This window comes from Sturnira hondurensis, unplaced genomic scaffold, assembly GCF_014824575.4.
Source record: "Sturnira hondurensis isolate 20B ecotype Veracruz unplaced genomic scaffold, ASM1482457v3 Scaffold0021143, whole genome shotgun sequence".
Lineage (NCBI taxonomy): Eukaryota > Metazoa > Chordata > Mammalia > Chiroptera > Phyllostomidae > Sturnira > Sturnira hondurensis.
The window spans coordinates 15,459,311-15,482,421 of NW_028093774.1; the positions used below are offsets into that span (position 1 = coordinate 15,459,311).

Consider the following 23,111-nt stretch of genomic DNA (forward strand, 5'->3'; position numbering starts at 1 on the left):
AAAGAGTACTCGAGACATCAGTTTAAGGCTTAGTGTGGGGAAGACTAACGACAAAGTCTATGTGATTTGTCAAGAAAATATATAAAGCAAATAAAACTGCATAACCAAAGAAAAACTAAGAGCACAACATCATGACACCCCACAAAGGCGAACACGCTCTTCTACGTGAATAAATAGGCCTGGTTTCAACTCGAAGTCTGTGACCCCCTTTTCACAAAAATTTCAGTGGTGGGATTCTTACCTGCAGGTAGGAAATGCTTCCTTTTGGGGGAGTGTTTCCTTTGACAAGGGAGGGCCTGGGACTCTGAAGCCAATGTGCGCTCCTTATTTCTGGAAGCCAGAGCTAAGTTCTCCATGCTCTGAGACATTCTCTCCGTAAACCATCTCATACACCAATAACGGCAAAGTTAATTCGCCTTCCCAACCCTGTGCTATGTCCGGAGTCCCCCCTCAGGGGACAGAGAACTAAATACAGTAGTAGTGATTGTAACCCAAATGCTAGATCTTGGCAATAATATTTTATTAATTATTTTTTAATTTAAAAATGTAATTTAAAAAATCCTCCCCCAAGGAGGATATGTTCGTTGATTTGAGAGAGAAAAGAAGGGGTGGGGGTCATAGAGAAACATCAACGCAAGAAAGAAACATCTACAGGTTGCCTCCCATTCACACCCTGACCTAGAATCAAACCCACAACCCAGGCATGTTGCTCCAACCAGGGATCGAACCAGTAGCCTTTTGATGTATAGGACAACTGAGCCACAGGGCCAGGGCTTGGCAGGAATACATTCAAGTACCTGTTTCTGATGAGAAGTGTGTTTCATGTGCCCAGGGAAATGTGGAGATAGTACCTCTAAAAGCCGACCTGTTTGAACAATAAACACCATCATCATAGCAATTTTTTGACCCTCCTGCCTTGTCTCGACTCCTTAACACGTGTTATTTCTACTAACTGAACGTAAGACACAAAATACATAGTTTCCACTACAAAGCCTCTTCTCAAACAATTTCTGGTGCTTAGCATTTATTCTGTAAATTCCTTTGCCAGCTCAGCCTGCTTCCCTCTGCATTGCCCAACAGTAACATTAATGGTTAGCCCTTTGCTCAGCGATGTCTATGCTTTATGCATTTCATCCTCACAACAACTCTATCGAGTAGGTATTGTGGGGCTCAAAAAGGACAAGGCTTTGCCTCCTTTTAAATTCTTCTAGTAATCAATGAACAGAGACAAATGAACAGTAGAAAATCAAGTTTTTAATCCATGCATATGGGTAATTCACATAAGCACAGAATTCCAAAGACAGTGAGGCAACACTGGGTGAGTAAGACATTTTGGACAAAGGAGAAAGGGGTGGGTGATGGGGGCCTACATTTCAGAAGTGGGAATAGGTGATTTACAAGTAGTTGAGGAAGAACAGCGCACACCAGGCAGGCAGATTCTTGTTGGCCAACTCAGGAACAGTGGGGCACTGGGGGTGCCTGAAGCCCTCTATTTACCATGCTGAAACCAACTTAGGCAGTGACAAACATCCTAAGATTTCCTTCCTGAAGCAGGCTTTTCCATCTTAATCCCTTGGGCGGGGAAAAGGAGTGGGGTGCGGGTGGGGGGTGGAAGGGGGAGGTTGCGGGGTGGGGGGGGCGTGGGGGGTGTCAAAGTTTCCTTCCGGGTCCTGTTTCTTTTTTTTTTTAATGATTCTATTTATTTATTTTTAGAGAGAGGGGGAGGGGAGGAGAAAGAGAGGGAGAGAAACATCAATGTGTGGTTACCTCGCACATGTCTCCTCCTGGGAACCTGGCCTGCAACCCAGGCATGTGCCCTGACTGGGAATCGCACCAGCAGTTCTTTGGTTTGTAGGCTGGCACTCATTCACCAAGCCACACCAGCGAGGGCTTTTTTTTTTTTTTTTTTTGCTCCTGTTTCTTAATAAACAGCTTACAATCAGTATCCCAAAAAGGCAGCTCCAGGGTGGCAAAACTTTGGTTCCCTTCATACTATTACTGTCCTCATTTCATGAGTAAGAAAACCAAACACAAAATCCATTAAATTGTCCACGGAAATTTCATAAAGCTGATAGGTGGCGGAACAAGTCTAACTCCATAGTCCCAGCTCTTATCTGTGCTACGCTGCCACCTACAGGAAGGTCATGGGTGGGCTGACTCTGTTCCAGGCGGCAGCCATGACTAATACATGATCCAACTTCTGCTTTCCTCTCGAAGTACTGTGAATCAATAATCATTCAAGAAGTATTTTGAAGCACCCACTCTGTGTCCTATTAGGGTCAAAGGATACAGAGGGAACTGAGACATGGTCCAGCTCTCCAGAAATACTCAGTTCAGGAAATGGCTTTGATAGCAAATGCACCATCAGGGCCAAGGCCGCACCTTTGACAATTTTATAATATATGAATCACAAAAGGGCACCCAGCTTGCTGGGCTGACAAAGCTCCACACGAGAGCACAGAGAATATTACAAGTAGATCGAACACTGAATTTCACTGTACCCCCTCAGAAGAGTCCTTTCATGCATTGTAAAAACTACCCAATAGAATGTATGTCCTCGGTTCTAGAGTTGGTACCCAGATTATGAGCTTGTGGAGATATACTGTTCAAAAATAGATATGAGATTAAGCCTAGAATGTACAAAACCAGAAATGCATATATATAAGGAAATATAGGAGCAGTAACTGAATGTCTTTTTCATTCTAATCCCAGTATCAGTAAAGGGAATAAAGGAGGTGAGTTGGCAGGAAACATATTTAGCCCCTTAATAAAATATTTTTTAAATGTCATGATTAATTAGAGCAAAAATTAGGGAGACTAAATATGGGACTAACATACTGAGATTTTGAAAATAGTCTGTATTTGATCATCATTATTCAATCACACTTTTAGAAAGTCAGACAGAAATTCTGATCTGTTTTTTTAAGCCAATACTCAAAGGATGAAAACACATTAAGGTTACTGAAAAGAGGCTATGTTTGGTGTTCTACAAATATTGTATTAAAAAATAAGAGTAAAGGAGTAAAGGGAGACGATGAGAAGAGAAGAGAAAAATAAGAAAAATAAGTTAAGGGGAAAAGGGGGAGAATTACAAGAAGTGATTTGGACTTGATTATGTTTGCTAAAATTAGAATCAAGAAGCAAATGTGTGATGAATTTTAACCTATGAAAGTAACGCCATTGTTAGTGATAACTATCCCTCAGGGGGGCTATGGCACATGTGAAGCGGAAATCAAACACCTCTCCAGGGATCGTGGCTTCCTAGCCCTGTGTTCTCTCTGGGCTCGGGTGTATTTTGACATCCTGTGGCCAGATAATGGCACTGATGTTTATCACACCCCACAACATATTTGAAGGCAGAAAATCTATCATCGTAATTTAAGATTTACTGAGGAATGCCAATGCCTTCTACACTTGACAAATGAACAATTATATCTCTTGACTAGAAATTTATATAAAGCCTCTAATATTATTGAGGCTTTATATATGAATTATTTCAGGAAATTGATGATTTTCAACTGATGTAGAAACAGAAATCAGTTACCCAAAGAAGTTGGTAAAAAATATACTAATCTAAGTGCAGTATGTGTCTCATCTCAAAGTTGCCATTGCTTTCTTCTTTGATTTTAATTTTGCAGATGGAGGAAACGTACAATCCCAAAGATAAATGTGGGTTTTCTTAATCAGTAAACTCTGTTCCGAAGTGTGTTCTGACCCCTAATCTTTGTTTCACTTGACTACTCAACATGATCTAGACAAAGACAAATTAGAACCCATTTAATTTTCTGTACCATCAATATTACCATTCTTATGGTCTCTAATATTTACTGAGGACCTACTTTATGCCAATTACTGTGCTATGAGGCTTTACGTAGATTATCTCTTAATTCTCACACAAGTTTCTAAAGTAGGTAATATTACCAATTACCATTGTAAAGGTGAAGTAACTTGCCCAGGGTCAAATTAAAAACAGGCATCTTGGTCTATTGGACCCCAAGCTCACGCTTTTGGGTGCTTGCTATACCAGTGTATCTACCAACACACACTGCCTCTTCTACTTTATTGGGCAGTGAAACTGACACAGGCCCAGTTCAGTTTCTGTCTGTCTACACAATGGGAGTTACACCACTGACGCACTGCGTAAGGTAAAAAGATTACTCTTATACCTTCCCGATGTTCTACCATTCAACATGGTCATCCGTAATTTTCTTGTTTTACAAAAGCATTCTGATCCAACAATTCCACTGCTGGGATTATACCCTAAGAATCCTGAAACACCAATTCAAAATAACTTATGCACCCCCATGTTCATAGCAGCACAAGTTACAATAGACAAGTGCTGGAGTCAAGCTAAGTGCCCATCAGTAAATGAGTGGATCAGAAAACTGTGGTACATTTACACAATGGAATCCTATGCAGCAGAAAGAAAGAGCGAGCTCCTACCCTTCACGACAGCATGGATGGATCTGAAGAGCATTATACTGAGTGAAATAAGCTAGGCAGTGAAAGACAAATACCATATGATTTCACCTATAAGTGGAACTTAATTGACAAAATAAGTAAGCAAGCAAAATAGAACCAGAGACATTGAGATAAAGAACAAACTGACAGTAACCAGAGGGGAGAAAGGAGGCGGGTAATGGGGGAAAAAGGGAAAAGGTCATAAAGGAACAAGATGTATAAAGGACCCATGGACAAAGCCAAAGGGGGTTAGGATTGAGGGTGGGAGGTGAGGGTCGGTGGGGCTGAGGAGAGTGGGGGAAATAGAGACAACTGTACTTGAACAACAATAAAAAAATAAATAAAATAAAATATAGCTATAAAGCTAGACACACATTTTGATTATAGAGAATTTGCTAGAAATGGTAGTTCTTACCAAATTTAATCATTGAATCAGTGCTATTTGGAATGGGAAATAGATTATTTTTATCTGATGTAGAAACAGAAATCAGTAATTTAAATTATTTAATAAATACTTTTGATTTTATGAAGGCAATTATACTTAATCAGTGTAAAGTCTTGCTTTCAGGTCTCAACTTTGTATATGTTGTAGAGAGTTACTTCTCGCAAATGAAGTTGAACACATTATATAATTACATAGTGATAAAACATATATATCTGACAAACTTAAGGAGCAACATAATTTAAAAACCTTCACATTATCTTGAATTGATAGCTTCTTATTTCTAAAACAAGTGGAAAGACACTTGAAGTTTAACCTATAAAATTTCACAGAGAGCAGTAAGACTTTGGACAAATCACTACTTAGAGTGAGTCTCAGTTTTCTATGCATAATAAAGGGATAATATCACTTAACTCATTTGACTGTTACAAGCTTCAAAGGAGATACCATATGATTAAAGCTGTAAGTCTATTATTGTTATCATTATTATTATTGTTATTTCTCAACAGGGCAGGTAATACAAAATGGCAAGTTACTCTTTTTTTTTTTTTTTTAATAGAAACAGGATGGTGTACTAAGCTGTGCCTTAGCACAGGTCCTGGGGCTGGCTCGTGGTGCTCTTGGTGCACTGTCGGGAGCCGACCGGCAACCGTCCCTTGACAAGGTCGGGACAGTTGAGATGCATCTGCACAGCAGAGGCAACCGTGGCTGGACTTCCTGTCTATCTCTCCTTACATGTTTGTTTTGGTGATCAAAAGGCGGTGGGATTGTTAGACACCTGTATTTCAGGTTCATTAATTTGCATAATTCCAATGAAGTTGTACAAAATAATTTCTTGACCAGAGAACAAAATCCCCTCTAATGAAATAGCCCCTGAATGTCTAAAAGTTGTTGCAGTAACAGCCCCCCCTTTATCTTGAATAGGAGTATATATCAATTAGACAGCCAAAGAAATAAGAGAAGCTGGTTAGCTATTGGTTAGCTATTGGTTAGCTATTAAGCACGTAGAAACAGTTACTAGGGAGTCAGTTTATAGTACACAGGGAAACATTTTAGACAGAAAAGGATAGATAGCTAAGTTAGACATCACAAAGGCCTTATAATAAATTTCCTATTACCTCTATTCAATCTAGCGTATCCTTTGGCCCCATGACAAATTCTGAGAAACTTTAATAAACATTAAGACATTCAAACTCTGTACATACAGCTACTTCTAATTGTCTGATTTATGGCTCTCCTGGTCAAAACAATCTTTGTTTAATATAACTGAATCTATGGGAACTTTTGTATTTTTCCTGGTTACCTTTGTATTGATTTTTTTCTGCTTAACTGATCATGCTATGCACCTGCAAATGTTAATCACTACCAAAAATGAAAATAGTGCAAGTACAACTGCTTGTACTTGCAATAAATGGAACAGAGCTTCACTGTCCTTTGAGGCGCGTTGTCGTCTGTTACCCATTGCCGACGCCTTACCCACCTTTCAGGAGCACCTGGACCCTGCTGTGGCTAGACCGAGGCAGTATACAAAGCCTAGACTATTCTACCAGTTCTTTTTGAAGGGACACCAGGAAATTGATGGCCAAGTGGCTGTTGTACACAAGCTCATCACCGGCCATCTTCACATGGCCCACAACCACCAGACACAGCACCTTCTTCAACTGGAACATGACTGTAGATTTCACGTCACTGACTTCGGCCACCATGACCTCATTCTGGGTCAAGAAGGAAGGAAACTTGGCAGCCTTATTCAAGCTGGGTGCAGGATTCATGGGGTCTGCTTAATGAGAAACTCTGAAACTAAAAAGGCATCCTACTTCTTGGCCAGCTTCCTGACCAGTTTCTTATTCTTGTTGAGTTTCTTTAGCACCTCGATGTCCACACGGGGCAGGGCCATCCAACCTTTTGCCGTTTCTGGGCCACACTGAAAGAAGAATTGTATTGGGCCACAGATTAAATACACAAACACCAACAACAACGGATGAGCAAAAAAAGATTTTAAGTACATTTACGATTTTGTGATGGCTGCACATTCACTGCCATCTTGGGCTGCATGCAGCCCTTAGGCCTTGGGTTCCACACCCCTGAGGGATATTCACACTCTTGGCCTCCTGACAGTGCTGCTGGTCCCCCAAAACATAGACAGAGAACTGAACTTGAGGTGGGGGGTGCCTTAAGCTGATGGTGCCGGAGAAGCATAAGTCCTTTCGAGGGTCGTAATCCTTCAAGCTGATCTGCAGCTCCTCTGACTCCCAAACCTGCGGCGCCTGCACTGGTTCCTAGGCAGCCCTTCCAGCACCACCTCATGGGGGGTGTCATGGGAGACTTTGCTGCTCCTGCTGCAAAAACCGGGAAAGAGCTCCTCATTGTTTTCATCTCCATTTTTCCTAGTTAAAAATCCATCATTTTAAAAATACTTTCTTTTTTAAAATTTTATTTATTGATTTTAGCCCTGACTGGTGGTGTATCTCAGTGGACTGAGCGCCTGTTCAAACCCCAGTCAAGGCTCATGCCTTGGTTGTGCGCCAGGTCCTCAGATGGGGGCATGAGAGAGGCAACCCAATTGCTGTTTCTGTTGCACGTCATGTTTCTTTCCCTCTTTCTCTCTCCTTCCGCCCTCTCGAAACAGAAATCAAGTCTTTAGATTGTTTTTAATTTATTGATTTGAGAGAGAGAGAGAAAGAGGCGGGGAGAGAGAGAAACATCGATTTGTTGCTCCATCTATCTATGCATTCACTGGTTGATTCTCATATGTGCCCTGACCGGGGATGGAACCACAACCTTGGCTTATGGGGATGATAGCTCCAGCCAATTTAGCAACCAATTTAGCAACACGGCGAGGGCTAAATATCCATTCTTTTTGCCTACTGGATCTTTCATTTATTTGCTGAACCATCCTACAACATTAATCCAGAGCCTTGTTCTCAAGAAAGTGTTTGAATTGCACCCCTTGATTTTCTCACAGAAACCTTTGTTGAAACAAAGGTTAGCCCCTTGGTATTTATGCAGACTCCTTACTTCCATTCTGGTCTGGAATCTAATAATGTTTCTGCCATCTCACTTTTAATAACCTCTACTGTTTCTACTACCAGTGGAAGGTAGGTTCTGGAGAAAAAATAAAATTAGCCCATCTAGTTCCACTTTCAGTAATAATTCTCTAAGGTTATTCTAGAATAATAATATTCTGGCCAATCTGAACCAGTACTTTGATTTTCACCATTTTTAACTGTCCCAAATCACAGCTGTTCAACTTGTGACTCAAGAGAAGGCATATGTAGCTGAGAGCCAAGAAAGAGAGAAAGAGGAAACCATGTAATTAAACACCGTGTTTAATTGTAATTACACTTATAACACAATACCAGGCCTTCTTGGGAACACCAACTGTCTACAACTAGAAGATAAGCTATGTGGATAGAGAATCATTATTGATTGTAAAATAAGACTTCACTGGGTTAATTCTTAAATTTGTAATGAAAAATTTCATTTAATTCAATAACGTTAACTTCATCAAATATTCAGTAAGTGTTCCAATTTCTAATTGTCATCTTTTTTTTTACAGTTTACTTGAATTAGGATCCAAATAATTTCCCCACACTGTGATTGATTGATAGGTCTCTTGGGTGACTTTTAATCTGTAGATTCTATCTCTCTAAATTTATTTGTTAAAGAAATTAGATTCTGGGGACTTCTGGTCAAGATGGTGGCATAGGCAGACATGGCTCACCTATTTGACAACCACAAGATTACAACTAAAATAAAGAACAACCATCACTCAGAACTGATAGAACTCAAGTTGAAAAGTCTGACAACTACGGAATTAAAAAAACTACACCCACCCATACTGGTAGGAGGGGTGCAGATACAGAACAGTTTGGTCCCACATCCACATGTGGTGGATAAAAATTGAGGAAGGATATCTCAGGACTGCGGAATCCCAGCCCCACAGCAGCCGCCCCCATCCCCAGCACAGGGTTCCACTGCCAGAAGATAAGTCTCCACAACTTCTGACTGCAAAAACCAGCAGGGATTGAGTTGATGGAAGAAACTCTGGAACCCCAAGCAGTTCTTTAAGAAACCACACATGGACTTGCCTGCTTAGACCTACTCCCTCTGGGCATCAGGGCAGGGAAGGCTGCTTGAGGGACACCAGTGATGTGCAGAGGGAGACTGAGGTGTCTGGCATTATTGCAGGTGGACACAGGTAACCAGGTTCTATAGGTGATTGCATACAAAGAATTGAACCAAATGCACAAGAGAGTTTATAGCAGAGAGAAAGAGCAGATTTATTAAGCAATAGTTCACTCCACAGAACATGGGAGTGGGCCAACTCTGAGCAGAGATTGACCTCAGGGGCTGGAGGGATTCTATTCTCATAGGGCAGATATTCCTGACTAGTTTTGGCGGGGCTTTATTGCATATGTACAAGAAGTTATGTTACTTTAAAGCTACTGCACATGTGGTCTCCCACGATTTTACCTGATTGGCCATTGGGCAAGAGGATAAAAAATGTTAATTTATTATAACGCTATTGTAATGAAGCCGAGGTCACCATAGCATCTTCTGTGCAGGAGCATTCAAGATTCCCCATGATTTAGTGCTTTTCCAGAAAGCAAAACAGGGTCTCTGTTCTGTATTGATGTCCTTTGTCTCAGCCCTGGGGCATCTCTTGAGTTTCCTCCTTCCTATCTCCTGCCGCAGCATCAAGGTGAGAAGGGGCCATTGTCCCTTTTCTAGGCCCTCCCCCCAACAGAGCCAGCAGACTAGTCCTGTATGGAAGAGTCCATCAACCTGGCTAACACAGTTTGACCCATCTTGGACATTCCCAGAGACTCTGCCCTACCCAATTTATAGGCCCAACCAATGTGCTTTTCTTTTCTTTTAAGATTTTATTTATCTATCTTTAGAGGGGAAGGGAAGGAGAGAGGGAGAGAAATATCAATGTATGGTTGCCTCTCATACGTTCATCTGCTGGGAACTGGCCTGCAACCCAGGCATGTGCCCTGACTGGGAATCGAACTGCGATCCTTTTATTCACAGGCCCACGCTCAATCCATTGAGCTACACCAGCCAGGGCCCAACCTGCTTTTCTATATGAATGGCTGGTCTTGGCTCACCTAAATCCTCTCTCACAAACAGCAGCTGGCCTCAGTGAGCCCCAGGCCTGGAACTAGTAGCCTAGATTCACAGCTTCACTTTGCCTGGAAATCTCCAGGCCCAGCACAAGCAGCAGCCAGTCAGATTACTTTATAACTCAGGACAGGTGACCCTGGGCTAAACAGAAGTGGAGGCTAATCTTGGCCTGCCCAAGATTAAAAAAAAACTCTGGAAAAACCCAGGCCCAGTGCACCCAGTGAACAGCTACAGACCACTTTGGAGCACCACAGCTGATCTTCCACGGAAGGTGGAGATTGGTGGTAAGTGGTCACAGTTCATCCTTGCAGCTAATTGGCCTAGGTAAATCCCTCCCATTGATTTGCCAACAGCAATCAAAGCTCAACTACAAAAGCAGGATGTACTCAGCCCATGTGAAGGGTGCACCTCTAGTACCCAGCTTGGGTGATAGGGGAGGCTATGTCACTGAACCCTACAGGACACCTACTATACTAGCCCACTCTACCAAGACATAAAGTCAAAGAAGCTCTGCATAATACAAACAGACAAACACAGGGAGGCTGCCAAAATGAGGAGACAAAGAAACATGGCCTAAATGGAAGAACAGATCAAAACTCCAGAAAAAAAGAAACAACATGGAGATAAGCAATCTATCGGATGCAGAGTTCAAAACACTGGTTATAAGTACGCTCAAGGAACTTAGTGAGGACCTCAACAGCATGAAAAAATATCCAGTCAGAAATAAAGGATACACTGACTGAAGTAAAGAACAATTTACAGGGAAAGAACAGTAGAGTGGAGGAAGCTGAGGATCCCATCAATGATATGGAACACAAGGAAGCAAAAACAACCACACAAAACAAGAAGAAAAGAGAATCCAAAAAAATGAGGATAGTGTAAGCAACCTATGGGACAACTTTAAGCAATCCAATATTTGCTTTGGAGTGGTGCCAGAAGAAGAGAAAGAGCAAGAAATCAGAAATCTACTTGAAAAAATAATGAAAGAAAACTTCCTTAGCTCAGTGAAGGAAATAGACATGCAAGTCCAGGAAGCGAAGAGAGTCCCAAGCAAGATGGATGCAAAGAGGCCCACCCTAAGACACATCATAGTTAAAATGCCAAAGGTTAAAGATACAGAGATGGGAGGGTGGGGGTGGGAGAATGGGTGAGAGCGGAGGGGATTAAGAAGTATGAATAGGTAGTTCCAGAATAATCACGGGGATGTAAATTACAGTATAGGAAATAGAGTAGCCAAAGAAATTAAGCTCATGACCCATGGACATGAATGAGGGTGGGGAGACTGCCTGAGGGAGTGGCAGGTGCTGAGTGGAGGGGAGCAAAGGGGAAAATCAGGACAACTGTACCAGTATAATCAATAAAATATAATTTTTAAAGAAATAAATTGGGTCCTTTGTCCTATAGCTTCCCAGCGGCTGGATTTTGTTGATTGCATTCTTGATATGTAGTTTACCATGTCCCTGCATCCTGTATAATTTTTATAAGTTGTTTGTTGGCTCTAGAAGTTTGATCAGGCTCAGGGTTTATAATCTCTGCGTGGTGGGGGTGGGAGGGAGACTAACTTATGGGTGGTAGCACGTTCCTTATCGGAGAGCACAAAATATTTGGTGGTTTCCTTCTCTGTGATGTTGGCAGATGTGAGTGCTTAACACCTACATCTTTTAATTCACTCGAGGCAGCAACGTGATGGCAACCTTTCATTTCTTATTCACGTATTAGCTGCCATACTTTTCCAAAGAGAAACTTTATCTCATCTACGGTATTAGTTCCCCGAGGACGTCGTAATAAATAACCACAAACTTCAGGACTTAAACACAGCAGAAACTTATTCTCTCACAGGCTCTAGGGGACAATGTTCTTTGCCTCTTTCAACTCGTGATGGCTGCTGGCACTCCTTATGTCTGCATCACGCTGATTTCTACCATTCTAGATACATTTCTTCTTCCTCTTCTGTTTGTTCACCTCTGTGTGTCCTTTGTAAATATAACTTGTCATTGGATTTAGGGCCTACCGATGTATATTCCAGGATGAGCTCATCACAAAATCCTCAACTTAATCACACTACCAAAGTCCTGTTTCGCAAATAAGGTAATATTCACAGGTTCTGTGGATTAGGACAGGGATATATCTTTGGGGGGCCATCATTTAACTTAGTACATTTACTATTCAGTACTTGATGGTACAGTTCATGTAGGAAAGGCTGAATAAATGATTGATTCTTTTTCTTTATTTACCAGTCTTCAAAATAATGAGTTGTTTCCTTAGCGCCCTCCAATGGTGACCAATTAGAATTTTCATGTTCTGTTTTTTAGCAACATTATCAATTAATAGATTTAAATATTTGATGTGGTTCAACTTGTTGCAAGTGCTGTCTTATTGATATTCAAAAGTGTCTCACCTTTGACAAGTAGGACCTTCTTCACGTTGGCTCCTAAATTCTTTTGATGTGATTCTAGTAATCTTCAATATCTTCTGTTATGGGTTGAATTGTGTCCTCCTAAAAAAAATGTGTTCAAGCCCTAAACCACAGTCCTTCAGAAAAATGACTTATTTGGAAATAGTCTTTTTTTTAGATTTGGTACACTTGTTGCTTTATTTTTAAAAAATATTTTTATTTATTTATTTTTAGAGAGGGGAAGGGAGAGACAAAGAGAGAAAGACAAACATCAATGTGTGATTGCCTCTCGTGTGGCCCACACTGGGGACCCAGCCTGCAACCCAGGCATGTGCCCTGACTGGGAATCAAACCTGCGACTCTTTGGTTCACAGCCTGTACTCAATCCATCGAGCTATGCCAGCCAGGGCTGGAAATATAGTCTTTATAGAGGCAATCAATTTATTTATTTTGTTAAGATTATTTATTTATTTATTTATAGCCAGAGGGGAAGGGAGAGAGGGAGAGAGGGAGAGAAACATCAGTGTGTGGTTGCCTCTCGCATGGCCCCCACTGGGGACCTGGCCTACAACCCAGGCATGTGCCCTGACTGGGAATCAACCCTTTGGTTCATGGGCCAGCACTCAATCCACTGGGCCATACCAGCCAGGGCAGAGGCAGTCAATTTAAAATGAGATGATTACTGTAAGCCTGAATCCATTATGACTGATACCTTTTTAAAAATGGGAAATTTGGACATGGAGACAGATATGCGCAGAGGAGAAAACAATGTAAAGACACATGGGGAATGCCATGTAAAGATGGAGGCAGAGATTGCTCTAACACTACCACGAGCCAAGGAAATCCAAAGACTGCTGGCCACCAGCAGCAGCTGGGAAAAGGCAAGGAAGAATTCCATCCAGAGTGTCAGACAGAGCCCAGCCCTGTTGACACCTTCATTTCAGACTTCTGGCTTCCAGAACTGTGAGAAAATGCTTTTCAGTTGTTTTAAGTCACCTAGTTTGTGGCACTTCATTACAATAGCTCTAAAAAATTAGTATACCTCCTTTGCTATCTGTATGAAAAGATATTCTAAACTCATTTTGTATTTGGTTGGAGAATAATTAGAAGTTGTATTTGGTTTGAAAGAATATTATTCTTGTACCAATCCTGAAGTCAGCAATATCTCTAAGGAGCCCTGATTCTTCTCAGTGAAAAATATTTTTCAAGATCATAATCGGGGAGCTAGAGGTGCTTATGGATACTGGGGGTTACTATATTTAGGCTTTTTCAGCAGTATGTATATTTTATAAGCTAAAACATAGAGTTTGGATTGTTGTTGTTTTAAGAAAAAATACATGTTCTGATCTTGACCTGGATTCAAAATAAGACATTTCTCCAAGGAGTCTTGGTCTTGAAGAACTATAATCTAGGTGCTAGTTTTATTCTTTGCTAGTAGGCTGGTTGTTTTTTCTAGGCCCTTTCAGAGCTGGAGCAGGGTGGAATATTGATGTGGACACTGCCTGCAGTGTCTGTGGTGTTATGGATGAGACGAGATACATTCACACAGACTACCAAGTCCTGTGGAGGAAAAGGGACTGCGTAGCCACTCTTTCAAGAGGAGAGTGCCCTGATTCTTTCTTTGAGAGACTTTTATTGGATTCAATTTGCATAGAAATACAGTGTGTATATGTGAAGCTCATTAATCATTATCGGGCAGTAATGATCAAACAATAGATAACATATAAACAACTCTGAGGGCCTATTTTGAGTCAGGGTCAGATAGCTAAATGGCCATAAAACTTTGAGGAACAAACTCACTTCATGCCTGGACCCTTATCATTTAATTGAGAGCATTCTAAACAAAGCAGGTTTCAGAGGATTTTACGTATTTTTCCTTAGGCCTGACCACCCTAGGTAACCCATCCTTTCCAGCACAGGGTTGCACCTACCACCAGCATTGTTTTAGGCCTAAGTCAGGCAGGGGAAGTAAGGCAGCCGAGAGATTAGGAGACTCCTTGAAGACAGAATGAAGACTCGGGCTATGTCAAAGCTAAGGGGTGAGGGTCCATCACCCATTTTCTGTAGCCCCCAAGTCCTTCCCTGGTGACCTCCTGCAATCATGCCTGTCTTAGGTCGTCCCTCCCTTGAGGAATCTCACCCATCATTGGCTAACTGATCAAGCATTGGGGGCCAGGCAGAGTGAAGTAAAAGGAGCAGAGGTGGCACCCCTGCCAGGGAGATAAGCTTTGTATCCTTAGTGGCTTATGGTCTGAAGGTCACTCACTCAGCCTTAGCCATGGGGGGGGTTACAGCTCCTGAAATCAGGCGGGGAGGTTCCCAACAGAATATAAAGACAAAATGCATCATGATACCTCTAATTCAAATTCAGGACTACAAAATTTTGACTTATCCTCTTCTATTTTATATCTATATTTCCTTTCTTTCTATGTTGGGAATCCAGCTTCTCAAGAATGACTGGGATGATATAATTTAGAACATCAGATAATTACTCACTTTCTTTATCCTTCATTTCACATTCAAAGCAAAACAAAACAGAATACATAAGCAAATACTAATGGCACCAATACTGAGAAGAGTGAAAAATATTTTTCATATTTCTTTTTGTCCTTAGAGAATATCCCAGTACAAATATTTGGTAAAATCATAGTGTTTTAAAGTCCCTTGGGAAAGCTCTGCTGTATGGATATTATAGAATATACCATTAGGTTGATTTGATTAATTTTATTTTCAGTATTGGAATTTCTTTTTCAAAAGATAATTTTGTTTTATAATTAAGTGAAATATTTGTTTTCAGAATCAAATCTAAAAAACTATAGTTAAGGGCCCTGGCTGGTGTAGCTCAGTGGATTGAGCACGGGCCTGTGAACCAGAGGATCGCGGTTCGATTCCCAGTCAGGACACATGCCTGGGTTGCAAGCCAGTTCCCGGCAGGGGACACACGATACATTGTGTGTCCTCGGCAGAGGCAACCATACATTGATATTTCTCTCCCTCTCTCCTTCCCTTCCCCTCTAAAGATAAATAAATAAAATATATTAAAAAAAACAAACTATAGTTAAGTAAGTCTAGCTTCTATTTCTGTCCTGTTACAATATTTTCTACTTATCCTTGTAACTTTCTTTAAAAACTAGTTTATCTTTCCTTTTTATTTATTTATTTATTTAAATTATTTTATTGTTGCTCAATTACAGCTGTCTGCGTTTACACACCACGATTCCCCCCAACCCCTGCAGCCAAACCCATCTCCCTCCCTTGCTTCCACCCCTCCTTGGTTTTGTCCATGTGTCTTTTCAGTTGTTCCTGATAGCTCCCCCACCCCCACCCCCACTATCCCCTCCCACCTCTCCTCTGGTTACTGTCAGATTGTTCGTAATTCCAATGTTTCTGGTTATATTTAGCCTACTTTTTTCTTTCACCTTTTCTTTTTTAAAAAAAATATGTAAGCACCCTGGCTGGTGTAGCTCAGTGGATTGAGCGCGGGCCTGCGAACCAAAGGATTGCGGTTTGATGCCCAGTCAGGGCACATGCCTGGGTTGCAGGCCACTTCCCATCAGGGGATGCATGGGAGGCAACCAAACATTGATATTTCTCTCCCTTTCTCCTTCCCTTCCCCTCTAAAAATAAATAAATAAATAATCTTAAAAATATGTAAGCAAGGGTATGTGTACACATTTTTATTATTCCCCTTTTTATTAAAAAGAATGCAAAAAGAGCATTCATTAGTGGTTTATACAGATATTCCTCATTCCTTGTTACCGTTGCACAGAACTCCAGTTTGCAAATACCATTTTACTCAGCCGATCTCCTTACATGCACATGTGGGGGACATTTCTATTATTTTAGTGTTATAATTAGTCCTACAATGAATCGTCCTGGAGCATAAATCTGTTCATGTTTTTGCCACTGTATCTGTGGGACAGTGTCCTAAAACTGGTATTGCTGAGTCAATGGCCAAATTCATAGGTAATCTTGCTAAATATAATTGGGCACGTGTACTAAGCAACTTGATAAATGGTTGAATTCCAACTGATAAGTCAGCATTCAGCTTAAGAAGTCTTATCTCATGACAGCATATAACTATTACATTTATATACAAAAGTGGTGTACTTACCACTTGAGGTATCAAACTTTGGCCAAACTTCTTGTGGGTAAATAAACCACTGACCATTGGCATCATTATTTATATCTAATTATAGTGTTCTACAAAACGAGTTTGAAAGACCTTTTCCGTTTCGATGGGGACACTGTTGATGTAGCTGTTGTATATTTACCACAAATAATAAAAACACCCACCAGATTAAAGCACTTCCTAGTAACTTTGATCTTCCCAACAATCAGATGTAGTGGTTTTTATTCTACCTTATCAACACACAGAGGTTTAGTTATTGCAGTCACACAGCAGAGCTAATGTTAGAGTCAAGCTTTATTCCACAAAGACTCTGCACTCTAAGGGAATTTACTTTTGCTAAACCACCAGAAACTGGCTTACCTTTTGGTATACAGAAAATAATTGCAAGTTAGTTGCTGCTTTAAGACATGTAAGAGCAATTTCAAATTATGTTAGATGGGAGGAAGTGAATATTTTAAAAAATCATAGAAGTAATTTTTGTGGTCAGCAATTTATTCTTATACATTGCATCAAAAATTGTTGCATGTAGAAATCAATGTGTTTTTTTTTTTTTTGCAAAGACCTAAAATTAGGTGAAATCTGAATGTAGTACAATTTTTGGGGGGTGGGACTAAAATACATCAGTGCTTTTAATATCTCAAATAAATGTAATTATGCACTACTGCTTTACAACATGATTTCCACCAGGATTAGTAAGTTTGAGACATAAGATCTTTCCTCTTCACTATTGTATCTTCCAAAAATGCCCAATGCTTCTGAGCACATGAGGGGTGGATGATGCCTAAACATGCCAAATAATTAGCTTTATCATTTAATTATTATTATTTAAGAATATGGAAGCTGAAGGGAAATCATATAAGGAGATTTTAGTTGAAGCTAATTTCCATAAGCAGACTTTTAGATTTGCTTTTCTTGAGGAGTGGGGAGGTGGTAAATTTAACAACAAAAAAAATCACTAGGAAGTCACATCCTCTCCTTGTTATTCATACCCTCCACCCCTCAAATCCTCAATGTTGGTTATACAAAGGGGTCAAAAGCAGCCCTGGGGAGCATTATCCCTGAAACATGGATTATGATTCAAAAATAGATACAAAATTCAGCTCCTCTTTCTTAAAAAAAAAAAAACCCCACAAAACAAAACAAAACAAAAAAATCCTGGAGAAACTTTTAGGTTAACACAAGAACACACCCCCCGCNAAAAAAACCCCCCCCCCCCCCCCCCCCCCCCCCGCCAAAAAAAACTTAAAATATTCTCATAGCTGCCTCAGAAGTAGATCTTATTTTTCCACATAGAAAATGCCTTCATATATGCAGGTAGATTTTCTTCTTTCTTAGCATTGTTGTTTAAAAAGTCATTTGGACAGTAAAACATTAAATGTTTGGACATGTAAGGTTTGGTGTTTGTTTATAGCAAATTAAAACTTATGCATTGATTTTTCCCCCCTTTTCTTCTTTGGTTTGGCAGTTACCCAGTGTTTAGGCAGAATATCAGTATTAAAAGATAGAAGTAACTTTTTATCTGCCAAATGAAAACATTTTGAAAAAAGGGATTCACCACAATGAAAGAGCACTATTATGTATTTATCTCTTTAAGTATATGGCTATTACAAAGCGTGAATTCATGAAGGAAATCCAGTATAAATGTTTTATATAGTACACAGAATTGCTAAACTTAAAAGGGGTCATCAAGTTTCTGGGCAGAAAGAAGAGAAAATTAGGATGAAAACGATTTAAATATGATGCTAAATCCAGTCCTACATGGGAGTTTTCCTTTACAAATTTTCGGTTTTCTGAATTAAAGGGCTGTAGCCTCCAAACTGTGCAGACCCACTATTTTGGCGAACGATCAAAGAATGTCTCTTTCTGAGACTAAACTGGCTGGTGCACATATTTTTTTCTTTCTTTAATTTTTAAAGACTTTTTATTTATTTACCTTTAGAAGGGAAGGGAAGGAGAGAGGGAGAGAAATATCACGTATGGTTGCCTCTCACGTGTCCCCTTCTGGGAAGTGGCCTGCAACCCAGGCATGTGCCCTGACTGGGAATTGAACCGTGGTTGTTTGTTTTGCAGGCCCCTGCTCAATCCACTGAGCTACACCAGCCAGGGACTGGTGCACATATTTTGATTCAAGGCATATCATAGCAAAATGAGGACTGAAAACCCATGAATCGGAATGGAATTCACAATGGTTACTTAGATGCCAGGCACACTAGGGAAGAAATCTGAGAATATATTAATCAAGTATAGTACTTAAGCAACGTTGCAATTTACAGTGTGTAAAGAGACAGGTGAACTCAGACAGAACCCCCCAGGTAGTCTGAAAGTCTTCAGGAGGCCAGGACTGGGTTTTCCGCAGTCCTGCGGAAAAAAAGATTTTATTTATTTTTAGAAAAAGGGAAAGAGAGGAAGTTCGATAGGTTGCCTCTGGTTTACAGGATGACACACTCAACCCACTGAGCCATGCAGGTCAGGGCTGGGTTTTCTACTTCTTAAATCCAGTAACTATATTCCATTATTTCTTAGGTCAGACCCAATCAAAGCATACCTGTGTCATCAATCTCTCCACGATAATTCTGTGGACAGTAAATCTCACAGATTGTTAACATGTCCTGTCTGCAGCGGTCTTAATCTTAACTCATGGCAAAAAACACTCGATCATTTAGTGAAGAATACCAAGTGGCAGGGAAGAACACAAAGTGGAATGTGAGGGATTCCATGTGAAAACAATTGGCAGCATGTATATAAGGAGATAACACGAAGTCCTCTTCAAACACTGCACTGAAATTGACAAGGAATGATATAACTTTACAAGCTGATGGTCAGTCGAATATTAAACAGAATCACAATTTTGTATAACAAGAATACTGATTTTCTTTGTATTTTTTAACAAGTTCTCCCAAAGAGGCAGCTGTGCAGGGAACTGAGAAGCAAGTGAGTGTTAAAAGAGTTGAACGGAGGCTCATCAGATGGCATTAAATGTCAAGGTTAATAGATATTCTCTATACCTATTCATAAACCTATCCATAACTTCTCATTTTCAGAATATTACTGGCCTCTGCTTTCTCGAATCTCTTTCATCATGTCCTAGCAGGTTACATATGCTCTTCTCTCTAAAAGGATGTTTGGTATTCTTCAAATCTGATTTCAGTGGCACAGAACTTTGACACTTTTGTCTTTTCATATAAACTCCGTCACTCATCCAGGTTACATTCCAGGTCTTTCAAAATTCCTAAGGACAAGAAAATTAGGTACTATGAATTGTGCCTTCCAAACAGAGCATTCTGTTCTGCGTGAAATATTGACATAAAGGTGGGATTTGTGTGGGCAAAGTAGGTCAAATTCACTCCAATTCATGGACATTTTCTGCCAGGTGTCTTGCAGTGAGAGACCACCTGAGTTGGTGAGTTGGAGTATTTCAGACATTAATCACTACACGCTGGCCACATGGAGCCATAGAATTTCTGCAATATTTCTTTAAAAAGCAGGAAAAGCTATCGTGTTGTCATAATCCGGGTAGTCGGTGTTTTGGTTTGTTTTCTTGGCATTTGCACCATTGAGAGAAATCAGAAAGTAGGGGTCAGACCTCGGGAGAACTTAAGCCCAAAGACTTTTTAAACTGTACTGGTGGAGGCAAACAACTCAGCCAATTTCAGGGTTTATTACTTCTGGACGGTGTTAACAGTGGGCCCAAATCAGCTTTCATCCCACTTAGGAACACGTACACAACTTTGCATGTAAAAGGTCCCCGTTGGGCGAGAGACTAGAACGCCTTGAGGCGCTGAGTCCAAACCTAGATCCCAGCCTAGGCCATGACTCCGCATTTCAAACTCTGCCCCAAGTCCGAAAACGCCAGAAGCCGGAAGCTGGGACACGTGACCTATCCTCCGCAGCCATCTCTATAGAGGTAGCCGCTACCGCCTCTTCCACATTTCCTAGCTCCTCCAGCGCGGGAAGGTGCAGAAACCCCGGACGGGAGGCGGTCCCGGCTGCCTTGAACTCCAGTGTCACCAAAATTCACGCTTTTTTCGGAGGAGTTTGCAAGCCCCTCAAACAGAAAAAAACTGATGAACACTCCAACTTGTGTGCCGACCTAGCGATCATGAAACTAGGCGGGAGGAGACGGTCCGGCTTCACTACTCCAGTCCCCAGACTCCGCCCGCCCAGCACCCTCCACGGTGCGTGAGGACGCGGTTCTCGCGGTGTCTCGCGCTCAGCCCCGCCCACCCCTGCCCCCGCCCTTTCCGCCCCTCCCTCCCCCTCCGCCCTGTCTCTCGGCGGCAGCGGCGGCGGCGGCGGCTCGCGCAGCTCGTTGGCTCACTATATAAAGGAAAGAAGCAGGAGAACCGGACGGCTGGAGCTGCAGCCGGTGGCGGCAGCGGCGGTGCGGGGAGCGGCGACTGGTGGTGGTTTCCCTCCTTGGCGCGGGGTGGCGAGCGGGCAACGCCCCCCCGACCCCCTAAGGGTCGTGGCATTTTTTTTTAAAGGGCGATTCTCGAGGATTTTAAGCTTCGGGAGGACTGCCCCCTCCTCCTCTCACCGCTCCCCTTTACTCCTTCAGGATCCGATTTTGTTTTTAAAATTCCCCCCCAGTCTTGCGGTGGCTTGCTTGGGTCACCCTCCAGCGTTTTGGGGTTTGGTTTTTTTTTTGGTTTTGTTTTTATCTTGTTTTCTTGGGGGTGCCCCCCTCTTGTTTGTGTTGTGTGTTGGAAATGGCGAACTCGGCAAATACAAACACCGTGGTAAGGACGTGGTTCGGTGGCCGGCGGGGGCTTCGTTCAGGCGGCAGCAACGGTCGGACCGGGCGGGGGTGGGGACGGTGGCGACTCCCGGCCTCGACTCTTCCCCAGCCGCCCGCGCGGCCGCCGCCGCTTCCCGCCTCCTGCCTCAGGCGGAGCGGGCCGGGGCGGCGGGCGCGGGGGGGCGCCGAGGGCTGGCGGCAGCGGGGAGGGCGGGGGGCATCGGCGGGGCCTGGGGCCGCCGCGGGGCGGTCCGGGCCGCGAAGGCCGTTGGGCCGGGGTGAGTGCGCAGCTCTGGCCCCAGACCCCGGCCGACTGGAGGGAGGGAGGGAGGGAGGGGAGCCGCCGCTTTCCCCCGAAGTGGGCCCGGCAGCGCTGGCTCGAGAAGGGCTTCCCCATTAGCCTTAAAACAAAAACCGCGCCTGGGGAATTGGGTGAATTCCCCAAGATCACGGTGATCCACTTTAATGCAGTGGAAGGCTCATGGCTACTTTGGGGGTTACTTTGGGTGTTTCTAGCGATCGTGCTTAGGGAGCCTTCTGGGGCCATTTTATGTTTAAAAAAAAAAAGGACGAAGGTTGAAAAGCACTTATCTCGGTTCCTTCCGAATCGGTAAAATGGCGAAGGGGAAGCAAAACCCCCAATCGTATCTCCGACTAGCAAAGCACCAAAGCAAACAAAAAAAAGCCTACAGTGGTCAAAGTGCCCCCGCTTTCGCCTTGAAATTTGCCTACTTCTCCCTGTTTGTCCCATTTTGGTTACTTGCGATCACGTAGGTTTGCAAAAAGCAGTCACATAAATAACCTTTTCAGTCACCAACGCAATGTGATCACTAGTCCATCCCACTCTTATTTTTATTGTGACAATAAAACACGTTTTTGCCCGGTCCCAAATGCCGCAGACAAGCCCGCGGCCGCCCGACTCCATACCGTTGGCGACTCGGGTCGATCCATCATGGCTGCGGCCGCTTACCCTGCTTTTCAGTCCCTGAGCCTTGTGGTTCTCCTCCCTTTGGCTGCCCTGTTTATATAGAGCCATTGCCGCTCTCTAATATAGACTCTGCCAGGATGGGAAGGTGCTTTTCAGGCCTACGTCACCGCCTCTCCATTTAAACACCAGATCCGGCTTTAAATAGTGAGAGCTGCTGAGAGCAGGGCTGGGAGGTGCGTGCTCCCTAGGCGAGAGGCGAGCGCGTGTGGAGCTCAGTTTATTTCTAGATCCTATTCATTTTGCACCCAGCGGAGGCTGCTTTCAGAGCCCCCGAGTTTTGTTTTGAGGCGGCAGCTGGGATTTGCCGCCTCTCTTAGGGGGAAATAGAATTGCTGTCCCTTCTTTGTATTTTATTTTTATTTTTTGAGGAGAGTTTTAGCTCATGTTTAATCGTCTTTGTATTAGAAGATGTGTGCGTTATTGTTGGGCATTATTAACTGTTAGCTACAGAGGACTTGGACAGTATTTTGTCAACCAAGTGTTCAGGAAATACATTATAAATATGACTTCTAGTATTTCATTATGCTTTTCTGTTACATCGAAGACAGGAACTTTTCAAATAGCTTGTGCCTAAAGCTTCAACGTAGAATCTTATGTCCTCAGTACAATTATGTATAGGGAAATTGTGAATTAAATCCTCGTACAAACTGGATTTTAAGAAATTAAAATTATAAGTGGATTGTGATTTTTATTGCATCAGTTACTAATATAATATGCAATAAAAATAGTCTAGTTTATTTTCTAAATTAGCACCAGGGGACCAAGACTTGTGAGAGGAACCCTCTTATTGGTCATTAGATAATGCACCATGGTCCTTTAAGCTTG

The 23,111-nt window shown here is 42.2% G+C and overlaps 1 protein-coding gene and 1 pseudogene across 1 annotated transcript in view; one reads left to right on the top strand and one right to left on the bottom strand.

The window, feature by feature from the left end:
- Nucleotides 1-6,446: 6,446 nt before the first annotated feature.
- LOC118976714 (60S ribosomal protein L10a-like) lies at nucleotides 6,447-7,489 on the bottom strand (annotated as a pseudogene).
- A 13,334-nt stretch (nucleotides 7,490-20,823) lies between these two features.
- GTF2A1 (general transcription factor IIA subunit 1) overlaps nucleotides 20,824-23,111 on the top strand; it is a 46,070-nt gene continuing 43,782 nt past the window's right edge. The window contains exon 1 of the mRNA XM_037031151.1: nucleotides 20,824-21,299. Coding sequence (XP_036887046.1) covers nucleotides 21,270-21,299 — 30 coding nt within the window. The 5' untranslated portion in view covers nucleotides 20,824-21,269. The remainder of the gene's footprint in view (nucleotides 21,300-23,111) is intronic.